General features: G+C 43.0%; 1 protein-coding gene across 5 annotated transcripts in view; it reads right to left on the bottom strand.

Annotated features, from left to right (window-relative positions):
* LOC123521888 (protein lin-28 homolog A-like) overlaps positions 1-24,479 on the bottom strand; it is a 51,996-nt gene that overhangs the window by 2,809 nt on the left and 24,708 nt on the right. Inside the window, exons 1-3 of one of the 5 annotated variants that reach the window (XR_006680231.1) lie at positions 9,798-10,209; positions 8,895-9,057; positions 2,390-2,506 (exon numbers count right to left, since the gene is read on the bottom strand). Coding sequence is in view for 1 of the 5 variants with exons in the window: in XM_045292121.1 (XP_045148056.1) it covers positions 8,414-8,508; positions 8,895-9,057; positions 9,798-9,884 (345 nt within the window). In the remaining 4 variants the exon portion in view is untranslated. Of the gene's footprint in view, positions 1-2,389; positions 2,507-7,982; positions 8,509-8,894; positions 9,058-9,797; positions 10,210-24,479 lie in introns of those variants that run through there. The other 4 variants (XR_006680232.1, XR_006680229.1, XM_045292121.1 and 1 more) reach the window with 4 other exon arrangements.

Below are 24,479 nucleotides of genomic sequence, written 5' to 3'. Positions count from 1 at the left end.
TCTCTTGGCTCACTCCCTGGGAGACATCCCTGAGGAGAAGCCACATAGACCTACCCTGATGCAGTCAGAACCCTGGACCTATAGAAGCCACGGGGAGACCCCTGCCAGTACTGAGATGCTTACAACGCCACTGGATCCACAAGACTTTCCACTCACTGGCCTGTGCTCCTCCTGCATTTGGTATCATTGCATATATTTCATGAGTCTGAAGAGGACTTAATAGATTGATGTGATAGGTAGGTTTATTGTGCCAACATGGCCAATGAACACATGTGAGATTAGTTGAAGGGTGGAGAGAGAAATGGCTTGGTGAGCCTCGTCTCTTTCTCTCTGGCTCTTTGATCATCAGACTACTGTGTGGCTGCCTTGCTCGTCTGTGCCTCCAGTTGCAAACTACACTATCTGTGGGATGCCTACCCATGGATTGTGTCCCTGTAGCTTGAGGTTCCTTCAAGACCTGCTTTGCCACCCTACTGGAAGGTACATCTCTTGTGCTGAGGATTTTCAGACCCTGTCATCTGGCTGACTCTTGGTGACCTACTGGCTGTTGGCTGCCTATGGCCGGATAGCCTGAATTGCTCCATGGAGGACTACCCCACGGCCCTCAGGACTTGAAGGACTGCCGGTGTACTAGGTATCTCACAGAAGTGAGTTGCACTGAGCCATTTATACTGCTTTATAGATTAGTTAACTGTTTATTTCTTATGTTATCTATCTATCTAAATATATACAAAGTTATTAGTGTCCTGGTTTTGTTTCTCTAGAGAACCCTGTCTAACAAAATTGGTATCAGATATATGGGCTAATATTGGACTGGCCTGGATTTGGATCCTTTCTTAATGTACAATTGCCCTTTATATAAAACTCTGTCTTATACACATATGAGTTTCTATGGATTTTTTTCTATAGTCTACCTGGCCTAACACAGTACCCAATAGTAGTTATTTTTAAGATGTAAGCCAGCGATGATGGCCAACTGAATTCTGTTTAACTCTTAATCCTTCACATGTACAATAAATGTTACAACATATAACCTAACTCCAACACTTCTGAAGCGCAGTAGACCAGAGGAGCAACAGAAGGGCATGCGTGAGATGCTTGCAGGGCCTCAAATGAAGTGAGCCAATAGGTGTGGAGAGCTCCTTAGAGAAAACAAGGAAATGAGCCATGGGGAGACATTATTAAGGTGTCACAAAAATTGACACATCAAAAATGACAAGGCGCGTTTCACCCAAAGGGGCCTTTCAAGCCTGTTCCTTTTAAATCCTCACGGTCGACTGACGATGGGTGAAACAGAAACCTGTTGATGACAATTCCTCGGTGTTCCTGGACCTCAAGGCCATGTGTCCACATTAAGCTGGACATCGGGACCCCTTCCATGGATGGTCTCATTGCCTTAGAATCCTGAGCTGGGGCACATCCACCAAACTCAAAACTCAAACTCCCTGCCATCGAATTGATGCTGATTCAGACTGACCCACTAGGACAACAGAGAACTGCCCCTGTGGTTTCCAGGGCTATAACTCTTCATGGAGGAGAAAGTCCCAGCTTTCTCCCACAGAGCTCCTGGTGGTGCCAACTGCAGACTGTGGTTATGAGTACGACGGGCAGCCACATGCTACCCTTTGTTGAATACCCACTATGTCCTCAGCCCTCCGCTAGGCACTTTACGTAAGTTGTCTGTAAATTAGACCTGTTTCTTCCACTACACAGATGCAGACCCTGAACATCGAAGGCATCAAGGACCCTGCTCCTGGTCCCATGCTGGAGGCTGAGTTCTATGTGTTTCCACATCTGTGCTGTTTCTGTCAGTCGCAGGTCCCATGATAATGACTGCCTCAGCAGGTTCTAATTACTGGTTTAAATATCCTCTCCCTGAGAAAATGTTTTGAGAAACGATGTACAAATGCGCTTTACACAATTGATGTGTGTATGGATTGGGATAACAGTTGTATCAGCCCCTAATAAAATGTTAAAAAAGAAAAAAAAATCCCAACTAATAAAAAACAAAACAAAGTACTAAACTTTCAAAAAAATAAATAAATAAATAGATAGATAGATAGATAGATAGATAAATAAATATCCTCTCCCTGCCATGAGGGCAGGGGTGGTGAGTTTTGCATGTTCAAATTCCCAGAACCAATTTTGGTGTTTGGCATACAGTAAGCATGCAATAAATATTACTTGTGTGAGTAAATAAATGAATTATAAATGGTTGTCCTTCTCTGTGTCTCTGTCTTTCTCTCTCTCTGTCTCTCTCCTTGCCCTCCCCCCGCCCCCACCCCACACACACTTCTTCCTGGGGGTAAATAGACCAGCAAGAATTCACCAGTATTACTCTATAACACCCACATGAAATGAATGGCTCCCTCCGGTGTGCCCCATTCACCTTTCTGTGCCTTCACAGGTGAGCAAGCAGTCAGTCCTCTGCTTCTCTCTTGTATCATCACTGTGCACGACACTTGGTCCTTGCTTCAGCTCCAGATCATAATGCATAGTCTCAGGGCTTCGGGAAAGACAGGCAGAAGAAGTTGGTTATCACATACTAGGCCCCTCTCCATGTTAAAAATTACACCAGAATCAGAGAATTGCATCAAGACTGGGTTATGCATCAAGACTGAATCAAAGGAGGTAAGAGTCATGTGAAGTCATCGTTTTCTATATTGGTGGTGTCCCTCAAGCCTTACCATTTGCCTTTTCCTTTATCTTCTTTCAACTCATCAATTTACAAACACACTGAGACCTACCTCCTGCTCAGAAATTCAGAAACCAAAATTCTTATCTTCCTACGTTTTATTTATTTCTTCCTTTATTGCACAAGAGGATTAAAGCACTGAGTTTCTTAAAGGATGAAAAATGCAGAAATTTGTAAATGTGGTAGACTGCAAACTGAAATCAAGACTGTGTCTACTGGGTGAATTTTCTTCAATTACAAGCAAATGAATATTGTTTTCACATAAACATTAGGGATGTGACTTTACATTGCTGATCATTTGAAACCACTTTAGAAATACGAGAAAACCAAAGGGAAAATTGAATATCGGTGGCGATTTCTACAATCGTAAACCCTTTAATAAATGTACCCAAATCAGTGTCAATATAATTGTCAAGACAACAAACAAATCTGTCTCGGAGGGAGTACAGCCAGCATGCTCCTTAGAGGCAAGGATGGCAGACTTCCTCTTTCGTACTTTAGATTTGCTGTCAGGAGAAAGCAGTCCCTAGAGGTGGACGTTATGCTTGGTAAAGTAGAGGGGCATCAAAACAGAGGAAGACCTTCAATGAGATAGATTGAACAGGGCTTCGTTGATGGACAATGGTGAGGCTGGTGCAGGACTGGGCAGTGTTTTGTTCTGTTGTACAGTGTTGCTAGGAGCCAGAATGGACACCATGGCACCTCAGGACACCAACAAGTGGGTGGAGTTTTCTTTTAACATGTTCAAGACCTAACAATAACAATAAGCACAATAATGGGCCTCATTTGAAATAGCACTTACCATCTAACATCAGAAGATGTATTTGTGATACTTTATGACACATCAATAGCTTCCAAAGAACTGGGCTAAAAGCCATATAAGAACGTGAACACATTGTGTGTGTGTTGCAAGGCATGGACTAACCAAAGATCAGTTGGCCAATTGATAGGCAACCAAACCAAAACCTGTTGCCATCAAGTTGATTCTGGCTGACAACACCCCTGTCCCATTATATAGGCTTTCCACCATTGCAAATCTTTTTAAGAGCTGATAGACATCTTTCTCCCTCGGGGCATCTGGTGGGTTTGAACCACTGACCTTGGAGATAGTAGTTGAATACTTACCCAAGAGTTATCAAAGTAAAAGAAAAATAAAGTTGCTTACCATTCCTCTCCTACACACACACACACACACACACACACACACACACACACGCACACACGCATGCACAGAACGAGCTTGCAAAGGTTGAATTCACCAAACCAGTTGCATCTCAGCTAGGTCTTTTCAGAGTCTGGTATCTTTAAGGAGGAGCCCTGGTGGCACAGTAATTACAGGTTGGGCTGCTAGCTGCAAGGTCAGCAATTCGAACAACCAGCCACTCGGCAGGAGAAGGAAAAGGCTTTCTACTCCTGTAAATACTTACAGTCTCAAAACAAAAAAAAGAATCTCAGAAACTCACAGAGGATAGACAGTGCTAGCCTGTCCTGCAGACACTATGAGTCTACATTGACTCAATGGGAGTGAGTTTGGTTTTTGATTTGGGTGCACTTTAAAAGAGCTGCAGCCCTCAAGCTAGGGTGAAATGGGGACCCATTGTTGAAGTTAGCAGTGAAGTGTGTACACAGTACGCTTTCAGGATGATTATAGGTTAGACTTGGGGGAGGGTGGACGCCAAAGAACAATGCTACTGAAAGCCTTGTTCTAAGTAGTGGCACAATAAAATTTCCTTTGTATGTTGGTATAAACAACTTGCCAAAGAGATCTTGACAGTGAGAGGATAAAGTTCAATGTAAGGAAACGCTTATAGAAGTCCTTGGTGCCCTTGGTCCATACTCTCTTGCTTATCCTAAGCATTGAACTTGTGCTTTGTAGCATAATGATCTCTTTAGTCTTCTACCACCACTACCACCCCACCCTCCTTGAGTCCCTACCCTTGTGTGGGCTCCTTGAGAACAGGGATTATATCTAATTCCTATCTCCAATGCCTAGCCCCTGAGAGAGAATGAATGAATGAATGGAAATATAAACCATGTGATGAGAGTGATTCAAGAGGGGAGCAGTAAGACTAGGGCTCCACTTACCATTCCTGTGTCACCCAGAATCTAATCCTGCCACCAACACTGGTTTTTTATGTTTTGTTTTTTACATTTTTTTAAATCGTTTTATTAGAGCTCATACAACTCTTACCACAATCCATACATACATCAATTGTGTAAAGCACATTTGTACATTCATTACCCTCATCATTCTCAATACATTTCCTCTCCACTTAAGCCCCTGGCATTAGGTCCTCATTTTCCCCCTCCCTCCCCGTCCCCCCTCCCTCATGAGCCCTTGATAATTTATAAATTGTTATTTTGTCATATTTTGCCCTGACCACCAACACTGTTTTGGGAGATGAAGCAAAGCTGCAGAACTTGGGCTTTTCCATATGAAGAGAAGGCTGGAGTACCCGAAGGTGCCCCTGACCCTCTCCATCTCAAACCACACTTCCTAGAGCTGTTTACGTGTTACCCACTTGTCCATTGTGCCACAGTGAGAAATGTTTCTCGGAAAAAGGCAGCAGATTGAGACCAGATAATGATATTGATTTGTGATTATGGACTAGCTATTGTACTAAACGTTTCTTAAGTCTTATTTTATTTTCGTCATCTGTCTGGAGTACACACAAACATAGACTTCACTGGCATTGATTGATCCCAACTCCTAGAGACCCTAGGGGGAAAGTAGGACAGCCCCTATGGGTTTCCAAGGCTGGAAATCTGCACAGGAACAAAGAGCCTCAGCCTTTCTCCTGTGGAGCAGCAGGTGGAGACCCAGGTGTACCCAGCAGCTCCCCTTTGCAGATGATAAAAGCAATGCTAAAATGCTCAAGCCCCTTCCCTAACATCAGCCGGGACACGCGGGAGAGCCGGCACTGGAGCCTGCACATTTCACACATGTCACTTGGACACCGTTCTGCCCCTCCAAAGACCGTAGGACCCAGAAGAGCCTAAGAAGCAGGCACGAAGGAGGTGGCTTTACACACTTTAACTGCTTCCCACCTGTGTGAATGCTTCAATAAAGTGCTACTACTCCCTATCTTATTTACAGAAGGCGAAATTATCCCTCCACTGCTATTCAAATAAAAGGAACATTAGATAACGACATTTGATAAAGAACTCTTGATTTTGTTTTTAGTCTAAAACATTCCATTTTAAATATGTTGTATGCATCCCACTTCTTTCTGATGTAATTCTTGTTCATTTTGCTGTGGTTTTCTTTTCAGATTGACATGAGCTTTTGAAAAGCTTTGTCTTGTGGGTCTCTCTCTCTTCCTTATCCTTAGAATCATCCTTAGACAACATAGAAGTTGACTTAATAAGAAGATTAACCAGTTTTTCTGGCAATTGACATGAGAATCCTTTGAAAGCACCAAAAGGAAGACCTCATGCGTCGTCTCCCCACCCTCGCAAGCACAGATGCCCACAGCCCCTCACACGTTTCTTTTTCGCGGATTGTTTATGCTGCATTTTGTGGTCTGGGTATTAAGTGACCCGTGAGAACATTAATTCATTTTTATTACACACAAATGGAAACAAGAAGCTTGCTGACAACATTACAAGAGCACTATCTCATCACAATAAACATGCAAGGAAACTTCCTGCTGCAGAATGCTCGGTTTGTTGCTGGCTACAACTTGTAAGTTGGTTTTCCATAAATTTCCTAGATTTGGGAGATAATTCAGGTTTTCCATTAGCTTTGGTTTCTCCTCTTGCTGACATTCCTCACAACTAAATTTAGGGTCCAAGTTGACAAGTCTAAAGCGGATTGTTCCAAGAAACTGATAATAATTCAAGTTAGTATAAAGAGAGAAGAAGATGAGGTTTCTAGCCATGGAGAGAACAGGATAATTTACATATAGATTGTAAATGTCAGTGTTTATAGGAAAGCCAATTATTTAAGGGGAGGGAGCATTTATTGTGTGCTGTACAAAAATAAAAGGTTACCACTCAGCCGAATCAGATTAACGTACATGGTTTAATAAATATTTAGTTAGCATTTCCTAAGGGAAAACACAAAGGATCTCTGGCAGTGCTGTGGGTTAGGCGCTGGGCTGCCAACTGCAAGGTTGTCAGTTTAGACCCACCAGCTGTTCTTCAGGAGAAAGATGAGGCTGTGTCTGCTGTGGTGGAGATGTACCGGCTCTGAAACCCCGTATACGTCCCCGGGAGTTGGAAGGGCTCAGCATCACTAGGGAGGAAGTGCATAAAGCAATCTCAGTGTATGTGGGACCAAAAGGTAAGTACCAAATAGACTTCCTACACAAGCTCTATGGAAATTTAGTTAATGCTCTAAGACAAAGGTTTGCATGATGGCAGAAAATAGCCCAGGACTTCTGTGAAATTGTGCTTTCATTTCATTTGCTGCTATTTTTAGCAGTTGAGTAAAGCAAGGTACGGAGCTAGCACTACCAGGCAGTGGAACATGCAGCAGTACTTCTTGAGGGCTGCCACCTGCCTCGCTGAGCAGCCAGCTAAAAGAAGCCTATCATCTTCTAGCACCTTGACATGTTCACAGTCTTATCCCTTCCTATTTAATCCTCTAAGTAACCAGGAATTGCCTCTGGGATACCCCCAGGCACGAAGCTAGCACTGATGCAATTTGACAAAGCTAAGACGAAATAAAAGGCATTAACAAAGAACTCCAAAATGTGGAAAATCCTGACTAACCTAGCAAATCACAACCAAGCCCCCCACGTCCCCAAGTGTCAGCAGTCTTCTCCCAGCCACCCCTGCTTCTAAGGAAAGAGGTTTTGCTCTCAGTACAGTGCGAGAGGAGCTGTGTGCTGCAGGCTGCTGGGGCACATGGACAATCAATACTCATACTGGGGCTGCGGGCTACCAGCCAATCTCAACCACACTGATGGAGAATTGAGTCACGTGAGTTGGAGTGAATGAAATTGTGCTGCTGTGGTCACTCAGTAGCTTCCATTTTGGTCTGTCTCCTGTTTGGAAGGGCCTGGGAAGATGAGAAAACAGACCGGAGTCTCTCCTTACAGCTGCTTGCTGTGACCTGCTGCTGGGTGGGGGGAGACTGTGGTCTCACACATCTATTGAAGCTTAGTTTTGTTTTCAGTCAAAATGAAAAGGAGACCGATGTTGCTGACCTAGACTCAACAGTTCTCTGACACTAATAAGAAGCGGTTAGATCTCGCTCTCCTGTGGGAGAGATATACCTCGGTCCTTGACGTCATGCGAGAAAGAATTCACACCCGAAACCTGGTTTGTGATCCTAGTGAGTTTTATGAAAGTTAAAAGTAGTTTCAGGTTTTACAGTAAATGGAACACAAGCCAGACAGAGTCTGCGGCACAGTGCAGGAGGGTGGCCGGGCCGCGCTGCACTGTGTAGCAGCCACTGGGAGAGAGCCAGAGAGCAAACTTCAGGCTTTTCAGGGCCCACCGTAGGGAGGCATGGTCGACGATACTGGGGGACCCCATTGGCTGAACCAAATTCACCTGGTTTAGATGGGTCAGTCCAGGTGCAACGCCCACCTAGGTGTACCACCCCTTCCTGGCCTGGAGCTTGAACCTAGTATTTCCCCCCTGAAGAAGTATGGAGCCAAATCTTTGGGGTCCTGGGCGACAACATCTCTAGCTGCTTCCTGCTGGCAAAAGGACGAAGTGGGGCTCTGGGTCCACACCCTTCCTACTCTGTGGGGAGGGGTTGTCCGCTCAGGGCCCAGGATGGCGAAAGTCGAGGTGGCTCAGGCGCTGGTGGCCCTGGAGGTGGCACGCTTGGTTCAGAGACATTAGTACCCTGAGGACTTCTGGAAGAAACAAACAGGTGGACAGTGTAGGTGAGACCGAGGTAAGGCTGTGAGATGGTAGTGCCCTGGGAGGTGTGTGTTAGTGTCCCGGGAAGTTTAGAAATGAGGAAATCTCAGGACTGACGGGCACGGTGCTAGTTCACCTTAAACACCAGAATGGTGTAAAAGCATTCACTGGCTTAAAGGCTGTGAGGGGTCTGAGGTAGGCTTTCTGTGGAGCCCTTAACACCCCCAACAGCTCTCACGGGTGCTTGTCTTGTGTGCTCCACTTCCGAGGGGCCTGGGTGCAACAGCTTCCACGGTGTCACCTGTGATTGGTGCCCAGGGTCGGGGAAGAAGGTGAGGACAGGAGAAGCAGCCCAGCAGCTAGGAGGGCATCCACTGACCTTGCTGCCACACTGATTGCTCACCCGAGGTTCCAGACCTGCTACAGCTCTTCTGCTGCTGCGCTGGCCGGACAGGGCCAATCTTCCCTGGGCAGTTCCGTGTCCAGTGGCCCGGTTCTTGACACACATAGCATTTGGCACTTTGGTCACGGGTCTGGGAAACCTGGGAGGCGGTTGACAGGCAGTTAGCAAGTGCGGCCAGCACTGGAGCATGCGTGATGCCCCTCCTTCTCTCCTCCTGAACCTGCACCTCCTGCCCCCTATTGTAAAATGTCGAACTGCTGATCCCCATCTCGAAAACACAACAACAAATTACTGAGTGCTGATGCCTCCAGGTCGGGGGGACCCCAGTCTTTGCCGGAAAACTGGGCCCGATTGTTTTCTGGACAGCAAGCACTGGCCACCGGCATGGGTGACCGTACAGAGCCTAAGAGTGAATAACTGGCCCCGGTAATTCACCGACCCCAAAGGCGAGACCACTGCTTGGAGTGGCCTCCCAATAGCCTTCGAGGCGCCCGCTGGCAGGAGCAGACTCCTGAAGCTAGGAAGGGGAGGAGCGATTGGTCAGTAGTTCAGGGAACATGTTAGGGAAATTGGAATCTAGCTGGACCCAAAATGTGCTGAAAGCTGTATTGCTGAAAGGTGAAAGTTAGCAGTTACTTAGGGGCGTGGCTCCCGAATGCCTTTGGCCTAGGCTTCAGCAACGGAAACCCAGCAGGCAGGAAAAAGGACAAACCCAGATCGCTAGAGCAGCTGGTTTGTAAAACCAGGGGAAGCTAAAGGGAATGGAGGGGGGAAGGGAAGCGTTCGGTTCCCAGGACTAGACGGGGCTAACTCCAGGGGCCCAAACAACCCCCCACCTAGGCACCGCCCGCCCCCACGTGTTTGCAGCGGTGGGTGCACCTTGGCCAGGGTCACGTGCTCAGTTGTCCCGCCACAAGAATGGCCACGTCTGCTGGGCAGCGCCATTTGGCCGGAACGGAGAGTCATGTGGCCGGGACCTTGGCGGCCACCACACGTGGCTTAGTCCCCGGAAACCCAGAAAGACACACGCACACTCTCCTAAAAGTAGGGAGCAGACAGAAATACAGACACGAAGGGACAGGATAAATCAAGGCTGGCGCCCTTTCCAAAGCGCTGCACCGTGCAGTTTAAAGTCCAGCCGAGCCGCCGTTTCCTCACGCGCCCTTATGTTGATCTCTCTGGGGAGAGATGTCCTCCGTCCTTGCCTCCGCACAAGGCCGAGTTCACGCTGAAGCCTGGCTTGTGACCCAAGTGAGTTTTATGAAAGCCTGGCAACAAAACCACTGCATAAAATAGACACTTTATGGATGCTATCTGCTTAGCAATTGCTTTCCCAATGCTCGTTAAATCGGTAACATTCAGAGATTAAAAGCTCAATAATTCTTTAATTAGATATACAGTCCATTCAATGGTGGCAATTACTTCATTATAGAGTGAAAGCAGGGCTTCGAATTAGTTCTTCCTGGTCAGTCAAACAACTGGGGAACTGACCAGACTTTTTTAAATGTGCGTGAACAAGGACAATAATTGGAACCAGAAAACGAATGGGTCTAAGCCCTGGTAGAAATTGAATCTCCCTCATAATAAACAAGGGCAGAGTGCATTGCATAGCAACCAAAGCTCTTGACTAACGGACTTGGAAATGACGGTGCTCAAAGAAGTGAGCTGAGACAACGTTTTGAATGTGTGTCGCTCGCCACTGTCCTTGAAATAATCAATGTTATACCATAGTTCCGTGAGGGTGCACAAGCCCGTTCTCTAGTGTTTTAGTCCAAGGCTGTGACCACTGTTTTTTCCCATTCCAGTTATCCCCCGACTTCACTCCAAAGGCCAAGCTCACGGCCATGCAGTCCTTTCTGACTCAGAGAAACCCTGGGACTGAGCAGCATTGACCTGTGGGTTTCTGACACTGTCAATCTTAACAGGAGTAGAAAGCGAAAGCCTCATCTTTCTCCCATGGAGCAGCTGGTGGATTTGAATTGCTGACCTTGCAATTAGCAGCCCAACACATAACCTACTACTCCACCACTAGGGCTTCCTTTCTGCTTCCCTGACATTTAAAAATTCAGGTCTGTTCTGATGTTTGCTTAGCAGCCATAGTTGCTGATTAAAAAGTGTACTTCACTTCAAAAAGACCAGAAGTGATTATCAATGAAGAAAAGCTAAAGATTCACAAACATTTTTAAAACATATTTTAAAATCAGTTTGAATTAACCCCCCCCACACACACACTTTTAGAATTTAAATACTCTGAAATGCTGTTCAGAAACGCTAATCCAAAAGAGAAATGGTTTAAGTATATTCTATTTCTCATCTGTCTCCCCACCCCACCCCCCAGCCTTTCTACCCCAATATTCTCATACTCTTCAGATAAACTGGAGAAAGTCCAACACTCAAATTTTGCTTTTCAAACAATCTTTCGGGAATGTGCTAAGCACTGGTAAATTTGCAACAGGATTAAAAACTAAATTGGCATCTCATTCAAGTTACACACTGTGGCAAATTAGAGCAGCTGTTTAATACATCTTGGCAGTGATACTAGGACTCAGATCCTACCGTAGCCATGTAAGCATTGCTATGTTTCATGGTCCCCCAAATGTGGCTCAAACCTAACAGACACCCAATCTAACTGAACCTATACATATATGTTGTTAGTTACTGTCACATTGACCTCGCTTATGGAGTCCCTAAGCCCAATAAGATTGGATATTGTGGTCCATAAAATCTCCTCTGACTTCTTTTTCAAAAGTAGATTGTGAGGCCTTTTTTCCCTAGTCTGAACCTGACTAGTCCCACTGAAACCTGTTCAGCATCATAGCAACACACAAGTCTTCACAGACACACGGTGGTGGCTGTGCTTGGTTGGGAATAGTCCCAAGTAGAAAGCAACTCTACCACTGAGCTACCACTGCTCCCTGAACCATATATGCAGTCACTGCATAACCAGGGTGGGTGGGTGGGAGGCTGGAGTACCTCCTTCTACCCACCGTAAACTCTGTTTTTAAAAAATCATTTTATTAGGGGCTCATACAACTCTTATCACAATCCATACATACATCAATTGTGTAAAGCACATTTGTACATTCATTGCCCTCATCATTCTCAAAACATTTGCTCTCCACTTAAGCCCCTGGCATCAGCTCCTCATTTTCCCCCCGTCCCTCTCCGCTCCCTCCTCCCTCATGAACCCTTGATAATTTATAAATTATTATTTTGAAAGAAAAGTCTACCACAAAGTGGAGGCCCCAAACTCACCTGTAAGATAATTGGACAGTTCCTCCCATGTGATGGGTCACATGGAAGGGATGATTTATCCAGGGTACAGTATAGCACTGATGAAACATATAACTATCCTCTAGTTCTTTAATATTTCCTCCCCTTACTTTAATGGCCTTAGTTTAACCTCATTAACCTTGTTAGACCTGTGTATGTTCATTTGTGTAATTAAGATAGCTTTATGCATGAAATCCAAGATAGATAAACCCTTCAGTAATAGTAATGGGAGTAATAATTTCCTGAGGGTATGGGAAGTGGTGGTGGGGTGGGAGAGGGACTAATAGCAATATTAACCCCACTTGAGGGAAACAAATGTCAGAATTGTAGATGAATGGATACATTGCATGGTATAAGATATGGCAAATAATAATAATAAGGGTTCCTGGGGGGTAGGGTGGAGAATGGAGGAGACAGAGGGGAGCTGCTCTCAAAGAGTTCAAAAAGAAAGAAATTGTTTGAAACTGATGGTGGCAGAAGTTGTACAATTATGCTTGATCTAATTGAATTTTAGAATATTACAATATCTGGAGGAGCTCCCCATAAAATGATGGAAAAAACAAGACTACCTACTTAGGACACTTCTTTCATAATAAGCACCAACCTGGTCCTTACGTTAGCACCACCATCACCATCACCCACCCATCTATAACATTTTCTACTTTGCCTTGTTGGTCTTAAGAGAATTCCTTAAGGAAATATAATGTATAGTTCACCTCTGAGTTCCCAAGATCTCACAGATTATTTATTGCATGAGTGAAATAAATGAGCAGCTTCAGCCCTGTTACTTGTGGACAGTGTTACTACTAGTTTTAAACTACAAAATATGTTCACCCGTATCCAACATTCTTGTGTATATTTAACCATATACTATCTGGATTTCAATCAATGAGAATAGCTTTCACTAAATGTTTGGAGAAGAAGGTAGGAGGTGGCCCAGAGAAGTGACGAGTGCGACTGAAGAAAGGGGACAACTATAACTCAGCAGTGGTGTGATTCATCCTATATAAAATGAGTTCATGTGAAATGTGCAAAGAAGGTAAAATATCCATTGCACTTATGATGTTAAGTATTATTTGGTTATTCATAAACATTTGGACATCATCCTTGGTAAAGCAGAGGGCAGCGAAAAAAAGGCAGGGCTTCCCCTGGCTAAAGTAACACAGTGACTGCAGCGATGGGTTTGAATGTGATTGTGGGGATGGCTCAGGACTGGGCAGTGTTTTGCTCCATTGTACAGAGGGTCAGTATGGGTCAGAACCGACTTGATGTCAACCAACAACAACAAGCATCTGTTATTGTTGTTGTGAGGTTCTATTGACCCACCCAAACAGGAGCGTTCCAAATCCCTGTAACACATAACAGAGGGCATAACAGCCCCGTCCACACAGCTGTTGCTAGGGTTGAGCTTATTGCTCCATGTCTTTGAGGGTGTTCCTCTTTTCCCTCCAAGTCTCGAATTCACAAAGCATGCTGTCTTCTCTGAGGATTAGTCTCTCCTCACTGCATGTCTAAAGAACCTGGGATGAAATCTCACTGCCTTTGCTACTAAGGAGCATCTTGGCTATACTTATTCCAAGACGTATTGGTTCCTTCTTCTAACAACCTATGGTATATGTCTCCAGTATCATAATCCAAAGGCATCAGTTCTTCTCCAGTCTTCCCTTTTCAATCTGCAGGTTTCAAGTGCAGATGAAGCTATTAAAAATATCATGGTTTAGGTTAGGCACACCTAGTCTTCAAAGTGATTGCTTTGCTTTTTTGATTACTTGACTACTGCTTTTATGGGCATTGATGTGGAACCAATCAAAATGAAATCCTTAACAATTTCAGTCTTTTCTTAGTTTGTCATGATGCTGCTTAGTGCGACGATTTTGGTTTTCTGTATGTTGAGGTATAATCCATACAGAAGACAATATAGTCTTTCATCTTCATCAACAAATGCATCATGTCCTCTGTTTTCAGCAAGCAAGTTTGAACATATTACAGAATTTAATGTGTTTCCTCTAAATCTGAAGCTGTATTCCTGTTCATATAGTCCAGCTTCTCAAATCATTTGCTTATCATACACATTTTAATTATCTTCAGCAAAATTTCACTTGCACTCACTATAGGTAAATAAAAATGTGACTGAAAATATTTCACGAAAGCCTGTTTCATTATCCGAATTCATACTTGAGTTAGTTAATTATGCCAACCTGGCTGATAATCACATGTGGGGCTAATTGAAAGGTGGAGGGATAAATGGGTGGTGAGCCTCGCCTTTCTAGCTCTCGGGTTTCTTGCTTTGTGGTGGTCGCACCAGGGTGCAGCTGCCTTAGCAGTTCCCTGCTTCAGCTTGCAAGATTGACTTCCTATAAGACATCCCCAAGGAGAAGCACATGGACCTATCCTGATGCAGCCCTGGGTGCTGGAGCAGCCGTGTGGAGACCCCTGCTAGTGCTGAGATGCTTGTTCGTTCACTGACTCAGCTTTCCTCCTGCAGTCGGCATCATTACCTCTGTTTTGTGAGGTGGAGGACTTTGTGGACTGGTGTTGGGTTAATGGGTTAATGTTGGACTTGTGGGCTTGGGCAGCATTGGGTTGGGATGTTTTCATGATGCACACTTTCTTTACATAAAACTCTCTTATACATGAGTTGCTGTGGATTTGTTTCTCTAAAATACCTAGACTAATACAATACTTCACTTATAGGAATTGCGGTGGTTTTTCAGAATGATTTTCTCTATATTGTCAGAACTATGTAAGATTTGTGTGAGACTGATAAGCCCTTCAAGCTGTTCAAAATTGGCTTCGTCACTCACTGAGAGAGACCATCCATGAAAGACTCAGGTTATTGGCAATTCATTTTCTCTGAGCTCTGATTGCTGTTCAGTCCAAGAAAGGGTCAACTCACTCAGTAAGGCACAAACGAGAGAGGATGTGTCAGTATTACTCTTAATCAACTTCCTTCACTTCTCTAATTTGTTTTCATTCTTGACCTCCCGTGTCTAAATTCATCTTCAAAGATAAACGGCCATTAGCCATTTATCAAAGCAGGAGTCCTTCCTGAAGGGTACAGGATTCTCTGTTATTTTTAACATATATTGGGCTCCAGATTATGAGCCTGATACTTAACTATATGCTTTCACACATCTTACTTCATGTACAAAAGATTTGAAGCATAGAGCAGATATAGTGTCTCAACTTTACAGGCTAGGAAAAAAGGTTTTAAAAGTAGAGTGATGTTTATAATGGCATGGCTACAAAAACAAGGTTCCTAAACTTTACTGTAAATCAGAAGTTATGGGGTAAATGTAGGATCTATAATCATTTCTGCATGATCCTGTGTAATTACTATTATTGTTGAAGAACATTATATTATAAAAATGTTCAAGCATATTCAAAATTAGATTCCTATAATATTCATGGTAGTACTCATCACCCATTTTTTTTGCCATTTTTTCCCATCACCCAGTTTTTAAAGTTACCAACCAAAAGCGAAGATATCTTTTAAATTATTCAGATTTTGCCCTGTGATGTTCTAATTCTTATGCTCATTGATTAAAACACCTAGGTGGTTATTTTAATGGCTTTATTGAGATACCTACAAGGGACATATCATACAATTCACCCTTTTAAAGTATACAGGTAAATGATTTTTAGTATATTCACAGATTTGAGCTTAGAACCAGTCTTAGAACTTTTCATCACCTCATAAAAAAACCCAACTTATATCTTGAGCTCTTATCCTTTGCTGCCACCATCCAGCCCTAAAAACCATAACGTAATCTCGGTATATGATATCACTTCAAAAGACTGTTGTGTTAGTCTGGGTTAACTAAAGAAACAAATTCATAGTTACTCATACATGTATAAGAAAGGATTTATATCAAAAAGTAATTGTATATTAAGAAAACATCCCAGCCCGGTCCAGATCAAGTCCATATGTCCGATATTAGCCCATATGGTCAATACCAGTCTATACATTCCTCTTCAGACTCATGTAACACATGCAATGTTGCCCGCTGAATGCAGGAAGATCACAGGAAAGTCTTGTGGATCCAGTCGTGGTGGAAGCATCTCAGCATTGGTGTGAGACTCCATGTGACTCCCCCAACTCCAGGGCTCTGGCTCTATCAGTGTAGATCCATGTGGCGTGTCAACAGGACTGACTCGAAGGGGGAGTGTGTGTCCCACCTCCAGGAGGAAGACAGGAGTTCCCAGAATGCTCAGGCGGACACCATGGCCACACAGAGGCCTCATTGGCTATGACCTGATTGACAGGCTAGACCCCACCCCATCGCAAGTTGACAGATTATGCAATCCATCATTTTTTCCATCCCATAATTCCAAGAACACTTTGAAGTCCCTTGTATTTGTCTACTTAGAGCTTTCATATCAATGGAATTGTGGTCTTTTGTGACTAGATTCTGTCACGTCATCATGTTTCATGGCTCATCCATGCGACAGCAGCCATCAGAGTTTCATGTTTCATTATGGCTGATTTCAGTACCATCATAGTTTGCAACTGGCAATTCGAACCTACCTAGCACCGTCACAGAACAGCCTGGGGAGCTGTTTCCATGAAGATTACAGCCCAGGAGACCCTCTGGAGAATGTCTGTCCAAGATCATATGGAGTTCCAGGAGTCAGGGGTCAAATTTGACTGCAACTAACAACAGCAAATACATGGATATAATGCATTTGTTTATCATTGCATGTGTTGGTGGCCACTGGAGTTCTTTCTCTTTGTGGGCTCTCCTAAGTAATGCTTCTATGAACTTTTATGTACAAGATGCTTTGTATGTCTATGTTTCCATTTCTCTTGGTCATATAGCTGGGATTTAAATTGCTGCAGGTATGCTTAATTGAACTTCAAAAGTGCCAGTCTGCTTCCTCAAAGAATCAGTGTACGAGGGTTCTGGTTTCCTCACATCTTTGCCTACACTTTGTTATCTAACTTTTTATTCTAACTGTTCTATGTGGGTATGAGGATTTCCTGAGCAATGCTAATGGTTAATCTGCCTGGCTTTTCACCAAAAGATTGGAAATTTGAATCCACCAGTGACCACTCAGAAGAAAGGCCTAAGGATCTACTTCCAGAAATGCAGCCATTGAAAACCCTATGAATCAGAGCTCCATAGAAAGCCCTATGAATCAGAGCTCCATAGAAAGCCCGACGAAGCAGAGCTCTGCTCTGACACACATGAGATTGCCAGGAGTCAGAATTGATCCTATGGCCACTGTGGTCTGACTGGCATCTCCCTGATGGTTAATGGTGTACAGCATCTTTTCATGTGTCTTCTTACCATTTGTATATTGTGTTTGGAGAAATATCTCTTCAGATGCTTTGCCCATTTTTTAATTAGGTTATCCTTTTATTGTTGATTTTTACAGGTTTGTTAGATATTCTAGAGACCAGTCCCTGAGTAGGAACAAATTTGCAACTATTTCCCCCAGTCTATGGGTTGTCTTTACTTTTTCATAATGGTGTCCCTTAACACATGAAAGTTTTAAAATATTATGAAATCTAATTTATCTACTTTTTTCTTTTGTTGTTCATGCTTTTAATGTCATATCTAATACTCCTTTGATAAATCCAAGGTTTCTTTGTGTTCTAGGATTTTAATAGCTTTTGATATCACATTTACATCTTGGATCATTTTGAGTTAATTTTTGAATATGGTATGAATTAAGAATTCAACTGTAGACTGGCGGGTGGGGGCGAATCATGACGGCCTAGCTGAAGGTTCTGTAAAACTTTCTTCAAACAAAACCTCAGAAAAGTGGAGAAGACTCAAGAATGTGCTTTCTAACCCTCCCTGGAAGAACAAGAAGCTCTACCAGTTTATAGCCTCGTATTTCAGAGGGAGGAACCAGCACAGAGAACTCCTTCCAAAATCAAGGGTGGTAGGCTGCCTCCCAGGACTCTTAGGGAGCTTCCCCTTTCCCCAAACTCTGGACCTCAGTGTCAGAAAGGGGGAAATGTTACCTGAAGAATTGTCTCCACACCCTTCCCAGCACCAGCACTGCAAACAAGGACACTAGTTTTCTCCATCAACAGGAAAGGAGAGGGGTGAGGGGCAAATATGATTGAGTTCAGGCCAGGAAAACTCACAGGTTCCTTGCACCCCAGTGTTGAAAGACTCCTAGCTCGCTCCCTGCATTCCTGCCAGGTGGGAGTGATTCAAATCAGCTGGAGGTCTACTTGCAATTCTCAGCTGGAAATTTTGGGACTGGACCTGGTTCCATGGTGGACAGTGGTATCTCTTTCCAGTGATCAGCTAACCCTGGGAGAATGCAAAATTCGGTGAAAATGGATCAGGAGGAAATTAAAATCAAATTTCCACCTCGTGAGACCCAGGGTTTAAAGAGACATAGCCGCTTCTTGTCCCACATTCAGAGGGGATTGATTTAAAGAGACTCTGGTTCCTACTGTGAGACTCAGAGTCAGTGACTACAGTTCAGGAGGGCAGGCAGACAAAATATCTTTGCTATTATGTGCTCTCCCCACCCTGTCAGTTGTTTCAGTCCTTGGCCTGTACTCCCTGAAAACTTTGGAGCCAACCTCAAGATCCGGATCTTGACAGGGGCAGTATTTAACTATTTACTGCAATCAATTTCTCTTTGGGACAGGCTTGTGCTCCATGACCTGGCCATCCTTGATCCGTCAAGATCTAAAACAGGTGTGCAGGGAGTGCTGCTCATACCATAGGACAGATATAAAAACATGTCTTGGAAGCAGCAGTCAAGCTCTGTACACATGAAAAAACAAGGGGGGGCTGGCACAATTGCGTAGTATATACACAGGTATGAATATATGAGGGGCGTACAAAAAATGGATTTTATTTCAATGTTATGTTTTTTAATTTTTTACAAAACAACCTCATCACCTTCAAAGTACTGTTCATTACACTTAATACATTTGTCAAATCCACAATTCCATTCTTGGAAATTAAATTCATTTTCAGCTTATCAATTGAGAGTGCATAGAATCACACGTGATATTTTATGTTGCCTTTGCACTCTGAAACTGAAAATTTAATGTATTAGTTCTAACTTTTTACTGGAATGGTTCAGGTTTTCTACATATTGGGTCATAGAGAGTTTCACGTCCTGCTTTCTGGTTTGGAAGCAATTTATTTCGTTTTATTGTCTAATTGCTCTGCTTAGAACATGTACTACAAGGTTGAATAGCAGGAATAAAATCAGGCATTCTTGTCTTGCTCCTGATAGTGGGGAGTTGAGGGGTTGGGGTGCATTGGATATACAAGGGGGCATCCACCAAAACCAGATTTTTTTTTCAAAGCTGTGTATTTAAATTTTTTACAAAACAACCTCATCACCTTCAAAGTACTCTCCATTACACTTAATACATTTGTCAAATCTGCGATTCGCTTTTTGGAAACATTTTTCAAACTCATCTGTTTGGATGACTGACAGCACCTCCCTCATTTTTTTCTTCACCTCTTTCACATCATCAAGTCACTGTCCTTCCACGCCCTCTTCATTCACAGAAACAAAAAGAAGTCACAAGGAGAGAGGTCAGGTGAGTTAGGTGCATCGGGCAAGAGAGGCCTGCTGTTTGTTGCCAGAACTGGCACACTTAGATGGCTGCGTGAGTAGGTGCATTGTTGTGGTGGCAAAAACAGTTCCCTGTCTACCACAAATCAGGCCTTTTTTGTCACTCACTGTTATTCAACCTTTTCAGAACCTCTAAGTACAAAGCTTGATTCACCTTCTGACCTGGTAAAATGAACTCCAAATGCACTGCAAGTCAACATTTTGGTCTGTTCGGGAAGTTGAAAGACATTCAGTACAAGGTTTGTCATCAATCAAAATTTCACCTGTTTTGGAAATGAGAAAGCCACTCATACTCTTGAGATTTTCCCATAGCACTGTCATGTTAAGCTATATTCAACATCACAGCAGTTTCTGTGGCATTTTCTCCCCAGCAGGACACAAAACTTCCGAGCCACACTCGATTCTCTTCAATCGGCCATCATAACAACAACAACAACAGGTTCAAGTGAAACTGCTTTTAGGAAAAACTTTACTGTGGCCAGAGAGAACCTTCCCAGGCAATGCCGCTGGATGCACTAACTCAGAGCGAGCAGAGAAAAATGCGTACTATGAAAGCTCCGGGGTACCCCCTTATAGAGAAGTCTTGGAAGAAGAGAAAGCTTCAGGTCTTCCTATGAGGGAATGCAGGATAATAATCTTCAGTTGTTTTAAGCAAATGGTAGAAAAATTTGACAGAAATACAGAAAAAAAGAGAAGATAGAAGAAATCAGGAAAGCACTACAAGAGAAATCTGATAAAATGAATGAAATATTAGGAATAATTCAACAACTCCAAGTAGAAATTCAATAGACAAACACTAGATATTACAAATGGATAATGTTTTGAAAGAACAAAATGGAAGAATTGAAAATGGAAATACAAATCAGTGATCTCAAAGATAAATCTCTCAAGACCAAAATACAAAAAGATCAAATTATTAAAAAGACCCCAAAAGCTGAAGAAAACCTAAGAATTCTATGGGACACTATCAAAATGAATAACTTAAATTTGATAAACATCCCAAGAAAAAACAGCCACAAAGAAAATAGTTGAAGAAGTATTGGGAGACTTTCTTACATTAATACAGAACAGAAAATAACCAAGAAGCCCAAATAATGCCAAACAAAATTGACCCCAAAATAAAAGTGCCAGGATACATCATAATCAAACTTTCTAATACCAAAGAAAAGAATCCTGAGAATATAGGGGAATAAAAGACTAATCACCTATAAAAGTGGACTAATAAGAATATTCTCAGATTTTCCTATGAAAACTAATGCAGGCAAGAAGGCAATGAATGGATATATTCACAATCTTGGGGGTGGGGAGTAGGGGTGGGAAACCAAAAAACTGTCAAGCATTGTGATAGGTAAGTTCATTGTGCCAACCTGGCCAATGGGAACATATGAGATTCATAAGATCAAAGTTTGATTGGAGGGCAAGAGGTTAAATGGCTCAGCAAGGTCAGCCCCTCTCTCTCTTGCTCTTTGGTGATTGGACCAGCATGCAGCTGCTTTAGCTAGTTCTCTGCCTCAATTTGTAAGCTACACTATCTGTGGGACAGCCAACCTGTGGATCAAGCCACTAGAGCTTGAGGTTTCTTTGAGACCTACTTCACCAAGCTGCTGGTGTGTACATCGCTTGAGCTTGAAGCTGATGGATCCTATCATCTTGCATTGCTTGAGTTCAATATCCCATCTGGGCCTGCTTTACCAAGCTCCTGCCCTGCTGTTTGCTGCCTGTTGGTGGACTGCCTCCATTGCCTAAGGGAAGATTCAGCTGTCTGCTTCCTTGATCTTGGACTCAACAGCCCTCCTGAGTTAAAAGACTTCCAGTATATTAACTGTTCCATGGAAATGAGTTGAACTGAGCCCTCTGTACTGTCATGTGGACTAATTAGCTGTTATATTCCTTCATGGTATATATATCCTGGTTTTGTTTCTCTAGAGAACCCTGCCTAACACAAGCAAGAATCCTATATCCAGCAAAATTATACTTCAAATATAATGGAGAAAATTAATTTGATTGTATTTTTTTCTATGTGGCTCTCTAGTTGATTGAGCAACACTGGCTGAAAAACTTTCGCCGTTTGATGGTATTTAATGCTTGTCAAAAATCAGTCGACTATAAGTATATGAACTTATTTCTGGACCCTTGTGGTAATTACATAATTTCATGTCAACTTGAAGAGATATGAAAGTGTAGGGGTGGAGGAATTTAGCCTGTCAATCAGGTGACAGCCTGATGGTGATTCCTTGTGGATGTGATCTTCTCAAAAGGAGGGCCCTGGGAACCTCCTTCTCTCACTCTGCTGTCACCTTCCTACTGGCTGACCCTGGTTGCTGCTAGCCCTGTGATGTGGCCACTGCCATTGGATCCACATGACTTGCACCGACCAGCCTGTGATCATCCTGCATTCTACATCATTGCACGTGGCTGTGTGAACCTGAAGAAGGACTTGTGAATTAGTATTGGACTTACTGGACTTATGGACTTGATCTGGAGTGGGCTGGGATGTTTGCTTGATATGCAATTACTTCTTGATATGAATCTCTCTCTTACATATACATTAAGGTGACTAGATTTAAAGCCGGACACCATTGACCAGAGATGGGTGGGGGGAGGTTCTTGATTAAATATTTGGGCTACATGGACCAAATAGACCATTCCCTAGCTTGTCGTGCATTCTTTCCAAAAATCAGGACTTTTTTAAAACGCCAAAAATCGGGACTGTTCCACCAAAAGTGGGATGTCTGGTCACCTTAACTTATATGAGTCCCACTGGATTTGTTTCTCTAGTCAGCTTGGCTTAACACAACCCTCAATTCTATTCCAGAGATCTAGATGCCTATTTTTGTGCCAGGGCCATTCTGTCTTAACTACCTATTTCTTTGTAGTAATATTTGAAATCAGATAGTGAGAACCCTCCTACCTTATGTGTATTGTTCAGGAGTATTTTGTATATTTGGTTCCTATGTAATTACATATGAATTTTAGAATCAGCTTGTCAATTTGTATGCAGTCATATGAGATTCTGATAGAGATTATGTTGGATCTATAGCTCAGTTTTTCAATCTTGCCATCAATGCTGTCTTCCAATTCATGACTATGGAGTATTTTGTCACTTATTCAGATCTTTTAAAAATTCTCTCAGCAACCTTTTATGATTTTAGAGTAAAAGTTTTACACCTCTTTTATTAAGTTTATTTATAGGTATTTAAATGAATACTTAGAAATGGAATTCTACTTAATTTATTAATTGAGTTGTTTTTTGAAATCCATTTTCCTATTGCTCATATAGAGGTACAATTGATTTTTGTATATTGATCTGTATCCTGTAATCTTGATGAAGTAATTTATTTGTTCCAGTTGATTTTTAGTAGATTCCCTAGGATTTTCTGTATACATGATCATGTCATCTGTCAATGGACATAATTTTACTTCTTTCTTTCTAACCTGGATGCCATTTATTTTTTCTTCTTACCTGATAGTCCTATGTGGAACCTCTCTTATCGTGTTCCATAGAGGTGGGTAGGTGGACATCCTTACCTTTTCAGCATCTTACTGAGAAACTGTTCTTTCACCATTTAATATGATGCTATCAAAACAAAAACTGTTTCTCTAAAGATTTAGTCTTAGGAACCCCATGGTTGCTGTAAGCCGGCTGAATGGCAGTAGGTTTAGACCCTTTAGATGGGATGTGCATATTTGTACTCTGGGGGGCCCCTCTCAAATCCAGACTTTCTTCTCTACCTGCTAATAGAATCAGGCCTTCTGGTTTCTAAAGAGCCTTTGGCTAATCAGCTAAATGCATGATATCACAAACCATTATCCTGGATAACCTCAGTAGGTGACCTCTGCAGGTTCTCTGCTCAAGGCAGTAATATCACCTCTCCCTGCCACCCCAGCATCTCTGCTTGCCCCCAGAGCACCACGGCCCTTTTATTTGCTCTCTGCTTTCCCAGGAACAGCCTCACGCTATGAGGTAAAGCGCTTCACAGAAGAGCGGCAGTCAGCCCGCAAAGAGAGTCTTCTCTCTTCTACATCTCTTGCCAAACCCTTCTCAAGTGCTGAGCCTACAGAGGAGAATTTAAATGAAAAGTTACGAGGAAAATCAATAAATACTTTACACCCTTCGTTCCTGCATGATGCAGGGTATAGCTCATGTCTCAGAAATCAAGATGGGAAGGGAATTTCATGGTGAATGGACGACAGACTCAGACTAGCCAGGTGTGTTTGGGCAGGATTCATTGATGTTGTCTCACCCCCCTCCTCCTCATGCATTTAAAGTAAGAGAAAACCATTTTCATGGACTTTTTCAACAACCTGAGAAATGATTCTGCTTATCCTGGGAAATTAATTTTTTCAAGAAAAGTGTAGTGCTTAAAAGTTATGATAGTATGTCAAAAGAAAGTATTTCACTTCAGTGAGAATTGAAAAAAAACCATACACCTTTACGAACAAGAATGTCTATACCCCCACCCCCACCCCCAATTGTGGCAGGCAAATGTTTCCACCACTCATTTGAGGGAATGATGTGAGCTATCAGAGTGCTTTTTAAGGAGCCCTGGTGGCAGAGTGGATCCAGTTGGTTGTTAGAACGAAAGGCTAACTGTTCGAACTGACCAGCTGCTCTGTGGGAGAAAAATTAGCATTTCTGCTCCCATAACGATTTACACGGTGGAAACCACACGGTTTGCTACTAGTTGGAACTGATGGACTGGCAGTGGGAGAGAGAGAGAG

This window comes from Echinops telfairi, unplaced genomic scaffold (genome assembly GCF_000313985.2).
Source record: "Echinops telfairi isolate 266 unplaced genomic scaffold, ASM31398v2 ScPeMD7_443;HRSCAF=831, whole genome shotgun sequence".
In the NCBI taxonomy this organism is placed as follows: domain Eukaryota; kingdom Metazoa; phylum Chordata; class Mammalia; order Afrosoricida; family Tenrecidae; genus Echinops; species Echinops telfairi.
Note: the sequence above shows the minus strand (reverse complement) of the source record. Positions and strands in the feature narration are given on the sequence as shown.